The sequence below is a fragment of the Epinephelus moara genome, chromosome 17 (assembly GCF_006386435.1).
Source record: "Epinephelus moara isolate mb chromosome 17, YSFRI_EMoa_1.0, whole genome shotgun sequence".
In the NCBI taxonomy this organism is placed as follows: domain Eukaryota; kingdom Metazoa; phylum Chordata; class Actinopteri; order Perciformes; family Serranidae; genus Epinephelus; species Epinephelus moara.
In genome coordinates this window covers 30,423,754-30,442,876 of record NC_065522.1, presented here as the reverse complement: position 1 = coordinate 30,442,876, position 19,123 = coordinate 30,423,754, and the positions used below count along the sequence as shown (strand labels likewise).

The 19,123-nt window shown below is 41.4% G+C and overlaps 2 protein-coding genes and 1 long non-coding RNA gene across 6 annotated transcripts in view; 2 read left to right on the top strand and 1 right to left on the bottom strand.

The window, feature by feature from the left end:
* Positions 1 to 3,308, bottom strand: part of LOC126404399 (uncharacterized) — a 150,415-nt gene extending 147,107 nt beyond the window's left edge. Inside the window, exon 1 of the long non-coding RNA XR_007571466.1 lies at positions 3,272 to 3,308. This is a non-coding gene — a long non-coding RNA (uncharacterized LOC126404399). The remainder of the gene's footprint in view (positions 1 to 3,271) is intronic.
* The window catches only part of LOC126404273 (gastrula zinc finger protein XlCGF17.1-like), a 331,284-nt gene that overhangs the window by 120,438 nt on the left and 191,723 nt on the right, over positions 1 to 19,123 (top strand). Inside the window, exon 4 of one of the 2 annotated variants that reach the window (XM_050067366.1) lies at positions 2,609 to 3,322. In XM_050067366.1, the coding sequence (XP_049923323.1) occupies positions 2,609 to 3,322 (714 nt within the window). Of the gene's footprint in view, positions 1 to 2,608; positions 3,323 to 17,181; positions 17,441 to 19,123 lie in introns of those variants that run through there. The other variant, XM_050067370.1, reaches the window with a different exon arrangement.
* Positions 1 to 19,123, top strand: part of LOC126404308 (gastrula zinc finger protein XlCGF57.1-like) — an 80,099-nt gene that overhangs the window by 57,349 nt on the left and 3,627 nt on the right. For 2 of the 3 annotated variants that reach the window (XM_050067464.1, XM_050067465.1), the window contains exon 2: positions 9,641 to 9,774. In XM_050067464.1, coding sequence (XP_049923421.1) covers positions 9,641 to 9,774 — 134 coding nt within the window. Of the gene's footprint in view, positions 1 to 8,787; positions 9,051 to 9,640; positions 9,775 to 19,123 lie in introns of those variants that run through there. The other variant, XM_050067463.1, reaches the window with a different exon arrangement.

Here is a 19,123-nt window from a genome sequence, read left to right as displayed (position 1 = left end):
TGTGCCTGTGACTTCAGGCAGAGAGACCGCTGCATCAGATCAGAAGAGCATGTTTTAAAATACATTTATTTTATCAATTAGTTATTAACTTTTACCATTTTTAGCAACTTGCCCGATCGGGCAAGTGAGTTGTTAGTTTACATGCCCGACCTTGAGTTTTACTTGCCCCGGGCAATCGGGCAATCCTTATTGTTGAGCCCTGTTTGTCCTTAATAACTGGCACAAGAGTGATGGACAATATAGAGTCAGGCAGCAGCCCATGTGTCATGAACCCAGTAAAACACATGGCAAGTAATGCTGCAGCCTTAGGACTTGCAAATTTAAGATGTTCAGCTGTGATATGATCAGAACCACTGACTTTCTTCCCAGAGAGCTGTTTTATGGCCTGATAGACTTCACTGAAAGTTATGACTGTCTCCTTGTCCACTACACATTCCACTATGTATGGGGCACTCTTAACCAGAGTTGGGCATAACGCGTTACACAGTAACACTTTAGAGTACTTGGATTACTTTTTGCAGTAACGAGTAACCTAACACGTTAGTTTGCTGTTTGAGTAATCAAATACTTGAGTACATTTTCAAACAAGCTATCAGTTACTTCCATTACTTTTAGAACACTGGCCCTTAAGCTCCGAAACAGCAACCACTGTCTTTTGGTTCTAATAACGGAGATAACGTTAAACCTATCAGTCTGAAAGAAGTCATGAAGCTTGTGGCTCGCTACGTGGTAGAAGAAATGCTGCCGTTGTCTATGGTGGAGTCTAAAAAAAGGTGGAGGAGGACTCGCTGACAGACAGCACGACAGAGCTCTCAGGCCATAGTTCGGGTCTATATATCTCTGTCACTTCTTTACATTCCACACACACTTTAAAAGAGCTATATCTACCGTTCCGACGGTGTAACCTATGCTTTGTTTCATAAATGGGAACTTCAGGAACTCAAAACTCAGAAATAACTCTGTGCCAGTCGTACATTTTAACTGGCACACACTCTGAAATCATGCATGTGCAGCCGCTGCAGTCAGCACAGTTATTGGAGGGGTAGCCTCAGTCAGTCAGTCAGTACGTCAGTAATCAGTGTAAATTCACTCACGTGCAAACTGCAAACATGGCTGGAGGAGGCGAAGCTGAACTTTTCTCACTGGCGAAAAGGACGAAGTCGGTGGTGTGGGACCATTTAGGCTATCTGAAGAACCCCCAGAACCAAGGCAAAGACCTGCTCCTCCCGTGCTGGGCTCCAGTTCCCAGTCGGCCATGTTTACAGGCTGCTGCGCAAAGGAGCGTTTCAGTGCCGGTGCCCCCGTCTACCTGGCGGCTGTGCTGGAGTATGTGACCGCTGAGATCCTGGAGTTGGCTGGAAACGCTGCCTGCAACAACAAGAAGACCCGTATCATCCCCCGTCACCGGCAGCTGGCTGTCCGCAATGACGAAGAGCTCAACAAGCTGCTGGGCAGAGTGACCATCGTGAAGTTAAGAAACGGCTCTATTACTTTTAACGGGTCTATATTACACATTTAAACAACTGGTGTGATGATGCGTTGCACTGACAGGAGATGCCTGGTACGTGCTGTCGCTCATGAATGGTCAAACGAATATTAGCTGACCGTTTTAAAGTGTAGAGCATGAAAATAGGACGACGCTTGTTTTATTATTGTTATTATTATTATTATTATTATTATTATTATTACCGCGGTAATACCGATTACCGTGGTATTTTTGCCCACGGTTATCATACCGTCAAAATCTCATACCGGCACATGCCTAATCATAATATACGTTTCAAGATTATAATTATTGAAACATTGATGTGTTCATCATAATAATGCTGCAGCTGGTCAATGTGGAGCAAACAAAAATGTATATATGAATATTTTTTATATATTTCCTGACGTACTGCTGGGTAGCCTGGATAAGAGGCTGGAAATCACAGAACTTACCTGATGCGGGGAAACAAGTCAGCAGTATGAATCTGACAAAGGTGTGAGCTTTTTTCATATTGACCACAGATGAAATAGTATGTGACATTATCAGCTGTCAGAATGAGTTCCTCCTGCTATGGTGAAGGTAGTTCTTAGAGACAGATAAACCTAAAAACTTGTGTGATGATTGTCCCTTAATCTAGCATTTCTTTTGGCCTTTCTTCAGTGAACTGATGTGAAAGTGTTGTCTTAGTCATTGGGAGAGACAACCATCAGATATAGTTTACTCTCTATTGTTTACCTGTCTTGTGGCCAAATCCTGCAATTGCATTTGTGGAAAAAATACATCACAGCTAGGTAAATGAGCACACATTTCCTCCAAATGTCTACAATATTCAATATGGATACTTTCACATGATTAATATATTTTTAGACAATAATCTGACAGTAGCTGGTTGTGATTATAAAGACATAAAAAGCAACAATAGTGGTTGTGTTACACCATTTTCACAATATAAAAAGGCAGTCATGATACGAGTACAGCTTCTGGGGGGTTAGCTTCCTGTGAAGGCATACTCAATTCGCTCCATTTCCCTTTTTTAGACTAGTCAACTAGTCTTGATTAAAATACATGTTAATGATTTGTGTGTGTGTGTGTGTGTGCGTGCGTGCGTGCTGTTTCCTACAGATGTCCAGCAGCTGTCGGTGGTTAAAGAAGAGGTTCCCCCTGAGCAGCAGGAGTGGAGCTCCAGTGTGGACCAGGAGGACCCAGAGCCTCCACACATTAAAGAGGAACAGGAGGAACTCTGGATCAGTCAGGAGGGAGAGCAGCTTCAAGGGCTGGAGGAGGATGATATCACCAAGTTCACATCCACTCCTGTCCCTGTGAAGAGTGAAGATGATGAAGAGAAACCTCAGTCCTCACAGCTTCATCAAAGACACACTGAACAGATGGAAACAGAAGCAGAGGGAGAGGACTGTGGAGGAGCAGAACCAGCCAGGAACTCAGATCCAGATACACATTTACAACCTGAGGCTGATGACAAGACGAGAGAGTCCTCTGAACCTGAGAGCTCCAGGGTGGACCAGGAGGACCCAGAGCCTCCACACATTAAAGAGGAACAGGAGGAACTCAGTCAGGAGGGACAGCAGCTTCAAGGGCTGGAGGAGGATGATATCATCAAGTTCACATTCACTCCTGTCCTTGTGAAGAGTGAAGATGATGAAGAGAAACCTCAGTCCTCACAGCTTCATCAAAGACAAACACAGCAGATGGAAACAGAAGCGGAAGGAGAGGACTGTGGAGGAGCAGAACCAGCCAGGAACTCAGATCCAGATACACATTTACAACCTGAGACTGATGACAGTGATGATTGGAAGGAGACCAGAGAACCTCAGTCAGGTTTAGATTCTCTGAAAAATGATCAAGTCCCTGTCAGCGATTGGATGGTTAGTAAAAAACCATTTAGCTGCTCTGAGTGTGGGAAAGAATTTAGTCAAAGTGGAAATCTGAGGAGACACATGAGATCTCATACAGGAGAGAAACCATTTAGCTGCTCTGAGTGTGGGAAAACATTCAGTCATAATGGAAATCTGAAGAGACACATGAGATATCATACAGGAGAGAAACCATTTTGCTGCTCTGAGTGTGGGAAACGATTTGGCCTCAATGAAAATCTGAATGTCCACATGAGAGTTCATTCAGGAGAAAAACCATTTAGCTGCCCTGAGTGTGAGAAAAGATTTGGTCAACGTGGAGACCTTAGGGCACATATGAGAATACATACAGGAGAGAAACCATTTATCTGCTCTGAGTGTGGGAAAGGATTCCGTCGAAGTGAACATCTGAAGACACACATCAGATCTCATACAGGAGAGAAACCATTTAGCTGCTCTGAGTGTGGCATAACATTTAGTCAAAGTGCACATCTGAAGAAACACTTGACATCACACACAGGAGAGAAACCATTCAGCTGCCCTGAGTGTGGGAAAAAATATGGTCGAATTGAACATCTGAAGGACCACATGAGATCTCACACAGGAGAGAAACCATTTTGCTGCTCTGAGTGTGGGAGAAGATTTGGTCAAAGAGGAAATCTGATAAAACACATGAGATCTCACACAGGAAATAAACCATTCAGCTGCTCTGAGTGTGGGAATAGGTTTGGTCGAAGTGAACATCTCAAGGAACACATGAGATCGCATACTGCAGAGAAACCATTTAGCTGTGTAATTTGTGGGAAATCGTTTAGACAAAGTGAAAATTTATATTCACACATGAAAACACATGGAGGAGCAAAGTGATTCAGCTGCTCTGTTTGTTCAAAAATCTTTTTCATGACACTTGAAAAACACACATGAGAACTCATATCAGCAATTGACCTTTCAGCCTCAGTGTTTGTATGAAATCTTAAACACAAACTGGACAGTTACACAAACGCATGAAACCCACGCAGGAGAGAAACCTTATAGCTGCAGTGTTTGTCATCAAAGTTTCACTTGGCCAAAACAGCTCAGAAACCATCAGTGTGGTGTTTGTCAGTCCTCACAATCTCATCAAACTCAAACTGAGGAGAGCAAAGAGGTAGAGCCTCTAGCCAAGCTAAATTATATTTATGATTTACAGTTAGAAGGATGAGTAACAAGTGTTTAACCATTATTGACAACAAAATGTGTTAGACCAAACATGTAACCAAGTATATTATGAATTGTTTGATTCAATTTACTGAGAGTGTATTCGTATTGTGTGTATCAAAACTAAAAGTCAGATCTGGAAAAGGCCCCTGAAGCTGTAAACTGTGTTTCCCCAAAAAACAATTAAAAGCAAGCCAACACTTTTGAAGAGAGAGGAGGAAAGGAGGGGTACTCTTGGGGAGCAGAGCTGCATGCAGGGGAGGAGCTAAGGCTTTTTCCACTCAGATTCTGCTGCCCAAGCCATGTCTACTGAGATTTTATGGGACCTAATTATAGACGATTTATTTGACTCAAAGAAGAGCAGCTCACAGTTTGGAGAAGCATAAAAGATAACTGACACAGTTAGGTCAGTTCCAAAAGATAAACATCAGTTTACCATTGTAAAGGGCTATCTGACAGCAAGGTGAAGCAGTGAAAGTATTCTAAACTGATGTGGATTTTTTTTTTTTTTTTTTTTAATGACCCTGTTTTTATGTGGTGGTTCCTGTGTGTTTCTACCAAAGACTCATTTGATTTGTTCCTCATAGCTCCCACGCCAGTTTTAGTTTGTATCATTCTGTGTCTGCTCTCTAAATTTATTTATTTTTTGAAGATTTTTTGGGGGGGCAGTTAGCCTTTAATGGACAGGACAGCCAAGCGCGAAAGGGGGAGAGAGAGGGAATGACATGCAGCAAAGGGCCACAGGCTGGACTCGAACCCGGGCCGCTGTGGCAACAGCCTTGTACATGGGACGCATGCTCTATCCACTAAGCCACCGACGCCCCGCGCTCTCTAAATATTGAGGTTTTTACAGCTTCATGAATGCAATGCAGGTGGAACTCGTAATTAGTTGTTTTTATCCCCTCAGCAGCGTTTATGTGAGTCATGGGGTGGATGATTTATCAGCTGCTCTGATCTGATCAATGGATGAGAGGAGCAGTTGCTGCAGCGGCAAGTGAAAGCAAGGGAGCAACTAAGGACATTAGATAAGCACAGCAGAAACATCAGATCGTTCAAACCACCATGTTGAACCATATATTATTAATCGTTACAATTACAGCTGCATATTACAACAGAAATAAACAGGTTTGCTGTATTTACATATTTCTACAATTTAAAACAGTTTCCAATTTCTACCTGTACGGTTTAGACCAAGGTCGTGGTGACTAAGGGCGCATTCACACCACAATAGTCCAGAGGACTTGGTTCGATTGGGGAGGGAATGCCGAAAAATTTTACACCTTTGTTTGGTCCGGTTCACTTTCACTCTGCCCTTTTTAAAGCAGGACAAACAGCGACAACTGTTGCTCGTTTGGGAGCAGTATTGCCTGAAATGACAACTGACCAGAAGGAAAAAAAGCATGAGGAAGAAGAAAACTTGGCTCATTGATTGGCCAGGACCAAAAACGTTAATCCATCCCCTTCAACCGGCTTGGTCACCACAAAAGCACCAAAATTTACTGCGGTCTATGTCACTGAGTCCACCTCAGGGCTGTGTTTTTGCACCCCTTTTATTAATTTTATACACCAATGATTGTTGCAACCAGCATCCACAGCGTCACATTTTAAAGTTTGCTGACAACTTAGTCATCCTGTCCCCTCTCAGCAGTGACAACCCTGATGACGGGCCAGCAGTCAGGGATTTGAGTGGTGTGAGTCCTCTGTCTTACAGAGAAATGTATCAAAGACGAATGAGATGGTTATTGATTTTAGAAAGAATGGTACAGTTACCTCTCAGTAGTCATTTCTGGTGTAAATGTTGAAATTGTAAACGAGTATAAATACTTGGGAACTGTTCTTGACGGCAGGCTGACTTTGAAGCCCATGTGGACTCACTTTGTAAGAAGGCTTATCAGCAGATGTATTTTTTATCGGAAGCGCTGTGGTTTTAATGTGGATTTTACTTTTATTAGAATGTTTTATTCTTGTTTTATCGAGTCTTTAATAACCTTTAACTTCATCTGCTGGTTCGGACTTTTAACATGTAAGAACAGGAGCAAACTGTTGGGAATTGTCAGGGTGTGCAGTAAAATTGCTGGCACAGCCCAAAGAAACTTCATCGATCTGCACAAGGTGAGGTTGGTGAAAAAGGCCAGACTGATCCTGGCAGATCCAGACCACCTGCTTTGTGGAGAGTTCAGGATACTTCCATCTGGACGCAGATATCTGCTGCCGAGATGCAGGACAAATAGACTGAGGGATTCATTTATCCCTGCAGCGACAAGACTTTTAAATGACTTGTCTTGACTCAATGTGTGTGTTGTCTTGACATATATATTTGTTTCTATGTTGTTTTGTTAACTGCTAGCTGTAGCACTAATTGCCCCTTGGGGCTAATAAAGATTCTTGAACTTGAACTTCCTCTCTTTGGTTCGTGGGATCGTCCGTTTGCAATTTCCACTGTAAGCGAACCGCACCAGGGTTCACTTACAAGTGAATCGAGACCCCCAGTTTTCAAGCGGACCAGGGTTTGCTCGTTTGGTCCGCACCAGAGTTCGAATGAGCATTCACACCACTCCAATAAACCAAACTATTCGGGGAAGCGGACCAGGGTTCGTTTCAAGTGGACCAAATAGCGCCAGTGTGAATGTGTCCTTAGTCTGCATCATTAATATCCATGTGAGCATATGCTGTCATTGGGAGACTTTTAGCGACTTCTTGTAGCTAGTGCTAGCTACTTTCATTGGAAAAGAGTTGGCAACTCTGCCCTACTTGTGAATCTGTCGCCAAGAAAACAATACTACTACACTGGAAGAGTAGGAAAACATCAACATCTCCCAATGGTTGGATCAATTAACACAGCAGATAACAATGGAACAACAATCAGCTCTAAAAAAAAAAGTTATACTGATGAATTGTGGTGTTAAAGTGTTGATTTTATTTCCTCAATGTTACACTTATGGATTCAGTTTGTAAACTGTCTACTAATATTTAGTGATCTTAATTTTGTGTACTTGTATACATGGTCTGTGTGTATTTTATCATTGTCTTTCTCTTTTTCAGCTTTGTAATATTTTACTGAGTTAACTGATGGATTAGGGTATACACTGGAAAGTGCCTTGATTAAGCCCCTCTGAGGGCTGTTTTTTTTTTGCATCTTTTCATCACATTTGTGTTGCTCATGTACTACTTTGTTGTTGTTGTTTTTTGTTTTTTGCATATGTGAAAACAAATAAATTTAACTGTTTTTGTTTCTTTATTTAGTTAAGACAAAATTCATTCCTTTAAAAATTGTGTATTTTTTATCATTTATCCTCCTGCATGTGTTTTTCTGAGTAAGTCTGTAATTCCATGAACACTTCTGGACTTTTATTTTGAAGCTTATTAACTCATTTACCCCGGAAGCTGTACTGTTATATACCATACTTTGTTAAGAACACACAGAGGTGGTATCGATCAGACCCCCCCTGACAGACTGCAAGCAGTGAGGGTGGGCTCAGCCACATCCCCTGTACTCACGATCAACACCAGAGCTCCACAGGGATGTGTGCTGAGCTCTTTCCTGTATACTCTCTATACCAATGACTGTATAAACCCATCACCTTCCACAACCTATCTGAAATATTCAGACACGTCCATTCTTGCACTTCTCTCTGACAACCTCTCTGCTCTGGATTATCACAACACAGTCACACACTTCACTCAAGTGGTGTATGGACAACCATCTTCACATCAAAGTCAGTAAAACCAAAGAAATAATGAAAAAGGTGGGAGGAAGACCAGAAAGGAGAGGGATATCACAAAATACAGAAGTCTATCATAACAAAGAATTATAAAGAAAGGAAGAGAAGGGAGAAAATAGTCATAAAAAGACTCAGATTAGATCACACAGGATTTAATGGCACTTTGTATATTATGGGGAAAAGGGATAGTGATAAGTGTGAGAACTGTGGAGTAAAAGAAAACGAACATATTCTACTGTGCTGTAACATGTATGAAATAGAACGAGAAAGGCTGCAGGATAAAGTCAGAGAGGCGGATTTGAGGGGGGTAAAATCACCAGGAAGGCACTTATTAATTTCTTAAAAGATACTCGGCTGATGAGTAGAATTTAAGAAACAGGCGAAATGACATGATGTTGCACACTCTTGTACAGTAGGTGGCGGTATGCACCTTTAAGTTGTTTGCAATCCGCCAATAAGCCGAGAGAAGAAGAAGCAGCTGGACTCTGTACTGTTGCTAACTTCCCACTTTTTGCACAAGATGGCGTCTGTTAGAAAGGTGTGTTAGCAGAGTCTGTTTATTGTGTTTTTAAAGTGTGAACATGTCTAAAGTCCAAATGCTGAGAGCGTTGGTGAAGCAGCGACTAACTGCGGCTGCTGAAGAGATATTTGGGCTGGTTGAAAGAACGATAGCAGAGTACGAGGAGGAACTTTGTCGATCAAAAGAGGAGAACGAGCGACAACGGAAACTACTGGACGCTGTTTCCAACCCTCAGCTTCGGTTACACAGAGCAGGTTTGTTCATTAAACATTACAAGTTCATTATTAATAATATAACTGCAGCTTTGTTCAATAAATATTCAGTCTGTCGATATTTATACGCCTGTGATTAGTTGTCGGTGTAGATTCTCAGTCATTCAGGCCACGGTAATCACAGGTGCTATATCATAGGCAACTGGACTTCCTTCCATCTCTTGAAGGCGTGGGTGATAAGTGGTAATGTAGGCCACCCCCTCTGTTAAACAATCGTCGTTCCAGCTTGACATAGATGGCTTCCTTTACGCCTCTTTCAAGCCATCTTTCTTCCTTGGCATAGATGTGCACATTGCTGTCCTCAAGAGTGTCCCTTCCTTTAGGTGTAAGTGGATAGCTGAGTCTTGAGCCAATGCAACACTAAACCCCCGAGCTTGCCTGAGAAGGAGTAAATGCACAAATCCACTGTTTTTAAATATCCCATAGAGAAAGACTCTCACTGCAGCCTTTTGTTATAAAAAAAAAGTTTGGCGTGCAACCTCGTTCTGTGTATTCTCTGTATCTGTAGAAGCTCAGTAAGGAGTTTTTGAGCTGTGATGTGAATGAACCACAACATTTCCTGTTTCCTGCAGACGTCCAGCAGCTGTCGGTGGTTACAGAAGAGGTTCCCCCTGAGCAGCAGGAGTGGAGCTCCAGTGTGGACCAGGAGGACCCAGAGCCTCCACACATTAAAGGGGAACAGGAGGAACTCTGGTTCAGTCAGGAGGTAGAGCAGCTTCAAGAGAAACCTCAGTCCTCACAGCTTCAACAAAGACACACTGAACAGATGGAAACAGAAGCAGAGGGAGAGGACTGTGGAGGACCAGAACCAGCCAGGAACTCAGATCCAGATACACATTTACAACCAGAGACTGGTGGCAGTGATGATTGGACGGAGACCAGAGAACCTCAGTCAGGTATCTGTCAAGTCACACATTTGCTAGTCTTAAACAAGTCACTGTGGTCAGAATCAAGCAAGTAAATGGCAAATGAACCTGCACTCGGAGAGCACCTTTCTAGTCATCTGACCACTCAAAGCGCTTTTCACACTACGAGTCACATTCACTCATTCACACACACATTCATACACAAAGGGCTGGGGCTACCAGACAAGGTGCCGCCTGCTACTCAGTTTTTAACGCACTCACACATTGAGCAATTTGGGGTTCAGTATCTTGATCAAGGATACTTCGACATGCTCTACCTCTGAGCCGCAGCCATCCAGTCCTTGGTATAAGTCAAGCAAGTTGTATCAAGTCATTTTGTGTCTTAATTGGATGAAAATAAAAAGTCAGACTCTGTCAGTGTCTTCTGTAGAGAAGAGATGAACTTTCACTACTGCCTGAACACACAGAGACTTTTAAAAACACCTTTCTCTCTGGTCTCCAGCAGATAGAGGTGAGTAGTATCTTGCAACGCACATGTGACCCACTTAACGGTGGCATCGCGCGTCTAAACTCACTATTGAAATACAAATTGGCGTGGCATGACTTTACTGGGCAGCCAAGAGTAGTAATGGAAAAAGGGTATTACTGCCCCCTTCATCAGGCCCTGCCACTCTGAGTTGATTTGGCTTTTTGTCACAATAGAGGTGCCAAACAACATTAATCATTGTCTGTCTCTGCATGTGTGTTTGTGCATCATTTGAGAGATCGTGACCTGGTACTTTGAGGTGCAGGTGGATGTTGTTCTGTAGTGTATAGGCTAGCTGTATTCTGTCTTTTGGCTAAAATGAGGAAAGAAAGTCAATTTTTGGTTCATTGAAGCGTGAGGAGCAGAGGAGAAGAGAGGAGAGGAGGATGGTGCTGTAAGATCAGGTCACATTACTGTATATCGTCTAGGAATATGTTTGAGTTTGGAGCATTCAAACGTGTTGGAGGTTTTGGACATTATGGACATTTCATGTAGGCTACAGTGGGTTGCATGTCATATTTGTGGGATTTGATTCAAAGTGACAGCCGCTGGATTCTCATAATGAGTGAGTTGTTGCCCCTCTGTCTTTGTAGTTTTCCCGTTGGATCTGTCTTGCATCTCAGTAAGGCCTATAGGTCAGTCCAAAACACTGTGTACAAATCAGCTGTACTGTGGTTAAGTACATTTTAAGTTGGATATTTGACAGACACTCACTCCAGACGAGGGCTGCCCCTAATAGTTGACCAGAAAGGTCATTTATCGGCAAGATTTCATTGGTTGCTTAGTGGCAGAAAATTACCCCAAACAAATGGCAAACTCTATTAGGAGCTGCGCCTTGTCAAAATAAATCAAAACCTGTATGACTGGACCATGTTGGAATTTAATTTGAAAGGGTAGACACAGGAAGTGTCCACGCTCAGCAGTCTGACAGGAGTCATGTTAATTTCCAGGGCTGGTACCTGCGGTTATTCCACAGGCTAGTTAATAACATGTCAGGCAGGAAATCCAAAGTGTGGAATCATTTTGAGAAGGTGAAGGACGAACCTAAGGTGATATGTAAACTTTGCAGGCAAACATTTGCCTATCATTCATTGACTACAAACATTATGCATCATCTGTCAGTAGCTACATGCCCATTAGCCACTTAGCACAATCATTACTGCTTTGCAGACAGCGTCATTAACAGGCGGCTCGCTCAGTGTATGACGTGCACTTGTAGATAAAATATAGGCCTATATTAATGAAGGTTCATTAGTACGGTTTTGTATTTCTCTGTAATGTAGCACAGTGTTAACAATGTTACTGATACTATTCTTTCTCACACCTCCAACTCAAACCACCAAAATATATAATTTAATAATTACATTAATATCGTAAACATGTAGGCAACTAGTCAACTAATTGCCCTTAATGACAACTATTGGTTGACCAGGAAAATTCTTAGTTGGGCAGCTTCTTAGTTTTAGGTTTACGTGACATTGGCAGTAGGGGGACGGTAACATCACCTCGCAGCCCTGCTGTTTACTGCCAGCAGCTGACGTGGACCATCAGTTGTACTATGAATAGAACCATATGTACATTTGTGTGACTGCAGCAGTCCACAGACAATTAGTGCTGAAAGTATGTCCTCGGCCAAGCTACCTCACCTCTCTTCAATGACCATCGGCTCTGCCCCAATCTCACACACTTTAAGGAATACATGAGTGAAGTACAAGAACCACAAATTTGTACTGCAGTAGTACTTGAGTTGATGTACTTAGCTACTTTCTACCACTGGTAGCTGAGTTGAGAAACACCATGAAATTAGCCAGTGCTAGCTAATTTAGCTAACATAACATATCAGAAAATGGCTTTAAATGGTCCATAATCTTATCTACATTGTGTTGTTTTGTAAGGCAGTGGCTACTGTGCCATTACCAGAATGTCTGTGGTGTTTATTTCTTGAGGTATCACTGCTGCTGCTACTCCATTGCTAGGGACGCCATAGCAACGGCCTTAGACTGAGGAGCATCAAAATCAGTTAACGTTAGTCCACACATCATTTCAATTTTTCAATATTAATTATCATTAGGCTGCCGTTGCCATGGATACAGAGTACAGACACATTTCTTTTTGCGAATTTTGAATCAATAAAACGTGCTTTAATCATTATTTTGTGTCACATCACTGAATGTTTTAGTAGTAAGCCATGTTCTAAGCGGGATAATGTATACAGTTGAAAAATAACTCCCGACAGGGGATTGACGCTGCACGTCGGGGTTCCAATCCCCTGTCGGGAGTTATTTTTCAACTGTCACCGGTTCACTATACATTATCCCTTACATAATTAACTTGAGTCTGAGCAAATTAAGAGACACACTGTGACCTCCAAACATGACAAGAGTAACAGTACATATTACAAGCTCACCTCAACCTCACTCACTCTGATATGGCTGATTGAACACTGTGAAGCTGTTTGATGCTCAGAGATCTGTAGAAGTCCAATAAGGAGTTTTTGAGCTGTGATGTGAATGAACGACAACATTTCTCTGTAACATTGGTGTGTGTGTGTTTCCTGTTTCCTGCAGACGTCCAGCAGCTGTCGGTGGTTAAAGAAGAGGTTCCCCCTGAGCAGCAGGAGTGGAGCTCCAGTGTGGACCAGGAGGACCCAGAGCCTCCACACATTAAAGAGGAACAGGAGGAACTCAGGATCAGTCAGGAGGGAGAGCAGCCTCAAGGACTGGAGGAGGATGATATCACCAAGTTCACATCCACTCCTGTCCCTGTGAAGAGTGAAGATGATGAAGAGAAACCTCAGTCCTCACAGCTTCATCAAAGACACACTGAACAGATGGAAACAGAAGCAGAGGGAGAGGACTGTGGAGGACCAGAACCAGCCAGAAACTCAGATCCAGAAACTCATTTACAACCAGAGACTGATGACAGTGATGATTGGACGGAGACCAGAGAACCTCAGTCAGGTTTAAATTCTCTGAAAAATGATCAAGTCCCTGTCAGTGATTTGATTGTTGGTGAGAAACCATTTAGCTGCTCTGAGTGTGGGAAAAGATTTGGTCGACGTGGAAATTTGAAGAGACACATGAGATGTCATACAGGAGAGAAACCATTTAGCTGCTCTGAGTGTGGGAAAAGATTTGGTCAAAATGTAAATCTGAAGAAACATGTGAGATCTCATACAGGAGAGAAACCATTTAGCTGCTCTGAGTGTGGGAAAAGATTTGGTCACAGTGAAAATCTGAAGACTCACATGAGATGTCATACAGGAGAGAAACCATTTAGCTGCTCTGAGTGTGGGAAAAGATTTGGTTATCATGGAGTTCTGAAGAAACACATGAGATATCATACAGGAGAAACGCCATTTAGCTGCTCTGAGTGTGGGAAAAGATTTGGTGAAAGGGGAAGTTTGAAGAAACACATGAAATATCATACAGAAGAGAAACCATTTAGCTGCTCTGAGTGTGGCAAAAGATTTGATCAAAGTGGAGATTTGAAGAGACACATGAGATCTCATACAGGAGAAAAACCATTTTGCTGCTCTGAGTGTGGGAAAGGATTTCGTCAAAAAGCACATCTAAAGAAACACATGAGATCTCATACTGGAGAGACTCCATTGAGCTGCTCAATTTGTGGAAAATCATTTACACAAAGTGAAAATTTACATTTACATATGAGAATTCATGATGGAGAAAAGTGATTCAGCTGTTCAGTTTGAAAAAAAATATTTTATTTGGATTAAGATTTCAAAAACACCCATGAGAACTCAAACAGGACAAAGTCTTTTTAACTTCAGTGTTCGTATGAAATTTTTTACACAGACTGGATACACAGGAGAGACACACTAGCTGCAGTGTTTCTCACTTAAGATTCACTTTGCCTAAACCTTTTTTAACCTGAGACTCAGGACAAGGCTGGCAGACTGTTACTGCCCCATTATTAATGTACTTATGTATGTATGTAATGTATGTATGTATATATTTACTTACTTACTTACCAAGATGAGTCTTGTACAGCCAGGGGGAGTATTTCCCCTCTGACAGCCAAGCTGGGTCAAAACCTGTTATCCGGTGGTGACTGGACTTTTGCTGCTTTTCAGGGGCAGGGCATGCAGCAACAACACAAACTAACTGTCCAATTGAAGGGCAGCTGAAGACCAGCGACTCATTGTGTTCTGTGAGGTAAAATTACTGATTCTGTCAGTGGAGTCTGGTTGCTTTTAGGACAGCATCATGTAACTGCATCAGTTTTCAGTTGTAAAGGGCTGTCTCACGGCATGGTTAGGTGTTGAAAATACTTTTAATGTAGTGTCCACTTAAACTGATGTGGATTTTTTCAGGTGATCCTTTTTTTTTATGTGGCTTGACTAGGTTTTGCTGCTGCCCCCGTCCACAGTCACAGAAAGTTATTTTTTTCCTCATAGCTCCCATGCCATTGTTGGTCTCTTTTGTGTCCATCTGTATCATTCTGTGTCCGCTCTTGAAATTCAGAGGGTTTACGTGTGTACAAAGGCAGTGCATGTGGAACTCTTTGTGAATTGTTTTTTTTTTTCCCCTCAGTAGCAGTAGTATGAGTCTTGGGGTGGATAATTGATCAGCTGCTCCGACCAGAATTGATCTGATCAGTGTATGAGAGGAGCAGCTGCTGCAGAGGCGAGTGAAAGCAAGGGAAGTAATAAAGCAACTCAGGACATAAAATAAGCACAGCAGAAACATCAGATAGGACAAATCACCGAGTTGAACCATATATATTTAAACGTTTCAGTTACAGCTGAAAATAACGACAGAAATAAACAGGTTTGCTGAATTTACATATCTCTGCAATTCAAACAGTTTGCAGTTTCTACCTGGAAGGTTTAGATCAAGGTTACGGTGATTCAGTCTGCGAAGATGTCATCAATATTCATGTGAGCATACGATGTCATCTGGTGACTTTTTGGAACTAGTACTAGCTACTTTCATTGGAAGTACAAGAAAACAACACTACTGAATGTCAGACAAAAAATCAACATCTCCCAAAGGTATGATCAACTAACACAGCAGATAACAATGGAGCAACACTCAGCTCTGAAAAAAAGTTATACTGATGGATTATGTGTTAAAGGTTTGATTTTATTTCCTGAATGTTACACTTATGGACTATCTGTGTAAACTGCCCATCAAGATATTTAAGGCTGGATGTAACCATTCTGATGTTATACTTATGGATTCCCTATGTAAACTGTCTGCTAATATTTAGTGATCTGAATTTTGTGTACTTGTGTACAAGCTTTGTGCGGGTTTTATATTCTCTTTTTCCATCCTTGTAATATTTTACTGAGTTAACTCATGGATTAGGGTATACACTGGAAAGTGCCTTGATTAAGCCCCTCTGGTTTTTTTGCATCTCCCCATCATGTTTCTGTTGCTCATGTATGACTTTTTTGCATATGTGAAAACAAATAAACTAAACTAAAAAACAACTGGAACAGTTCAATAATAATAATGATGATAATAATAATAATAATAATGATAATAATAATAATGACTTTATGAAGGACACAGAGAGAGGTCCATAGCATGCCACACAAAACACAATAATCTATGAACAAAATAAGATATAATAACTACAATATATAAAAATATTGAGAAAATAAAGACAAAAGAAAAACAACAACATGTCATTTTACAAATTCATAAAACTGGACCGATTCAATAAACTGCACCCACAAACAAGCTGGAGTGCCAGTGGCCCCACTGTCGAGATGANAAAGACAAAAGAAAAACAACAACATGTCATTTTACAAATTCATAAAACTGGACCGATTCAATAAACTGCACCCACAAACAAGCTGGAGTGCCAGTGGCCCCACTGTCGAGATGAAAACCTGACTGAGCTCAGCCATCTATAGGCCACATTAAGTCTTTGCATATTGTTCTTCCTATAGGAGCACCACAAGTGGGCAGTATATAGCGGAGTGCAAAATGCTCTAAAAAGAGCTATCTAATTTTGTGAGCAAGCATATCAGCTTGTGCATACAACTTCCAACACTGTCTGTCTGTGGATGTCTCTATCATCAGATAAATCATTGGCAGTATAGACCAAGATATTTAATGTCATTACACACTTTAAGAGCACAACCATAAATGTCATTCTTTCAAAAAGTGTATTTTAATCTATAGTGGCAATCTAGCTACAAAAAATGCCACTTGAGGGAATTTGAAGACATTTCCAACTCGTGATGGTGTGTAAAAATGAGGTCCGCCATGGATGTGCGTTTAACACTTTATTAACATGTGAATCTTAAAAACACCTACAAAAGGCTGGGTGCCGAATGACTTAAAACGAGCTCGTATACAAAAGAACAAAAATACCAATATGACAAACCCATTTAGACGGTCACACACACAAGCATGGTTGAAAAACTGTGTGGCTTCCCTAGATCCTAGTCACCTGTGTCTCCCTTATCTAACCTCTGCCTGGCTGATTACTACCTATGCCCAGATGTGCAGGTAACCATAGCAACAATAGTGCCTCACCAAAGACACGCACCCACATTCACACATACAAACACACACATGCCGCATGAATCTAAATTGGCTACAACATAATCATTTATCGTCCTGGGTGTGTTTTTCTGAGTAAGCTTGCAATTTCATTAACACTTCTGGACTTTTATTTTGAAGCGCATTCACTCATCTCTATCGGAAGCTGTATTGTGTACTTCTGCCAACATCACACTGTTTGAACAAGATGGCGTCTGGCAGAAATGTGTGTTAGCGGGGTGTCTTTGTTGTGTTTTTAAAGTGTGAACATGTCTAAAGTCCAAATGCTGAGATCGTTGGTGAAGCAGCGACTAACTGCGGCTGCTGAAGAGATATTTGGGCTGTTTGAAAGAACGATAGCAGAGTACGAGGAGGAACTTTGTCGATCAAAAGAGGAGAACGAGCGACAACGGAAACTACTGGACGCTGTTTCCAACCCTCAGCTTCGGTTACACAGAGCAGGTTTGTTCATTAAACATTACAAGTTCATTATTAATAATATAACTGCAGGTTTGTTCAATAAATATTCAGTCTGTCGACGTTTATACGCCGCGTTAGCTTCTCTGGTGCCGTTAGCTTCTCTGGTGTCGTTCGCTTCTCTGGTGTCGTTGTCTTATGGAATCCGGAAGGGTTCTAAACGTCTGTTTTGTTGTCAAATATGTTGATCTTAACGCGTCAAATACACATTAAGACGACGACGTTTACTATTGGGTGCAGTCATTTCATCAGTTTCGTAGGGGAAGCTGATGTAACAGTATTCGGTATACATTTATTATTATATTGGCCAAATTTCACATTCGTAGATGTAAGTTCACAAATAACAAATCCTTGCTTTATTGCCTTTGATAAAGAGATCAAACAGTATGCATTCAATTCAGTACTCACAAAAACCAAAAGCAATGAGAACAATGGCTACTTGCAATATATTAAACATTTTTTGTAGCTCTTTTTTTTTTTTTTTTTTTTTTTAAAGATATTTTTGGGGCTTTTAGCCTTTAATGGATAGGACAGACAAGTGTGAAGGGGGGAGAGAGAGGGGGTGTGACATGCAGCAAAGGGCCACAAAAACCAAAAGCAATAAGAACAATGGCTACTTGCAATATATTTTTTGTAGCTCTGTTTTATACTCTGTACCCCCTAGCATTGTTTTATAATGTCAGAGAAAAAGTACTTTTTCATAATTATGAATGTTGTGCTTATTCTGTACTTTCATGTGCTTTATAAATAAAGTTTGAGGAAAAAAAAGTATTCGGTATACATTGTATTCGCATAAGTGTCCACTAGATGGCAGAATTAAATCAGAGTACATTGGACATAGTGTTTAGTCATCTATTCTGAGTGTGTGATGTATGTGTGTCTCATATATTGTTGCCAGGCAACCACCCCATCACGTCCTTACGCTAACCTTTCCCTGTAATCAACCTACCGTGTTTTTTGTTTGTTTTGTTTTTCCACAGTAAGTAGTAGCTAGTTACTAAAATGGACAGGCAGAGGGTACTTGCTGCAGCTCTGGTTGATACATTGATACATTCACTATCAGACACTGAATCTAAGAAAGCACAACTAAACAGTCTAAACAGTTCCTTTTAACTGCTTTACCACTGTGTCCATGCAATATAATTCAGATAGACAGGGTGGGAACAATGGGTTAACAATGAGTTAAACCTTGTTTGTTTAGGTTTCCTTATATTAGTGATCATGTTATTATTATGCAGTCTATAATCATCTGTCCTATGCCTGATGAATTTTCTTAGCTTAGCTTACATTTGAGCCATTATTTCCATGTTCTTGATCTTGTGATTTTATCCTGAATTTTCAAGTTGCAGTCAGTCAGAGTGTCAGTGAGTGTGTGAATGGCGGTCCTGCGTGTTGGAGTCTCCGTATCCATGGCAGCAATGACGCTGAGTGACGGACCTGCCATTCTGTGTCATGCTCCTCTGCAAATTATGATTTAATATTTCTCTGCTATGTTCCATGAAACTCTTTTGGTTTAATATTTCTCCAGAAAAGAGGATTAGCAAACTGTTAGTGTACCGTTCCGTACCATTATGATAGGAAAACATCTGTTGTGGTTCAGCGCTGGAAGCTGCGTCTATAATTCATGCAAGGTATCATGGGGGCTAAGAATAACGTGGATACAAAGCT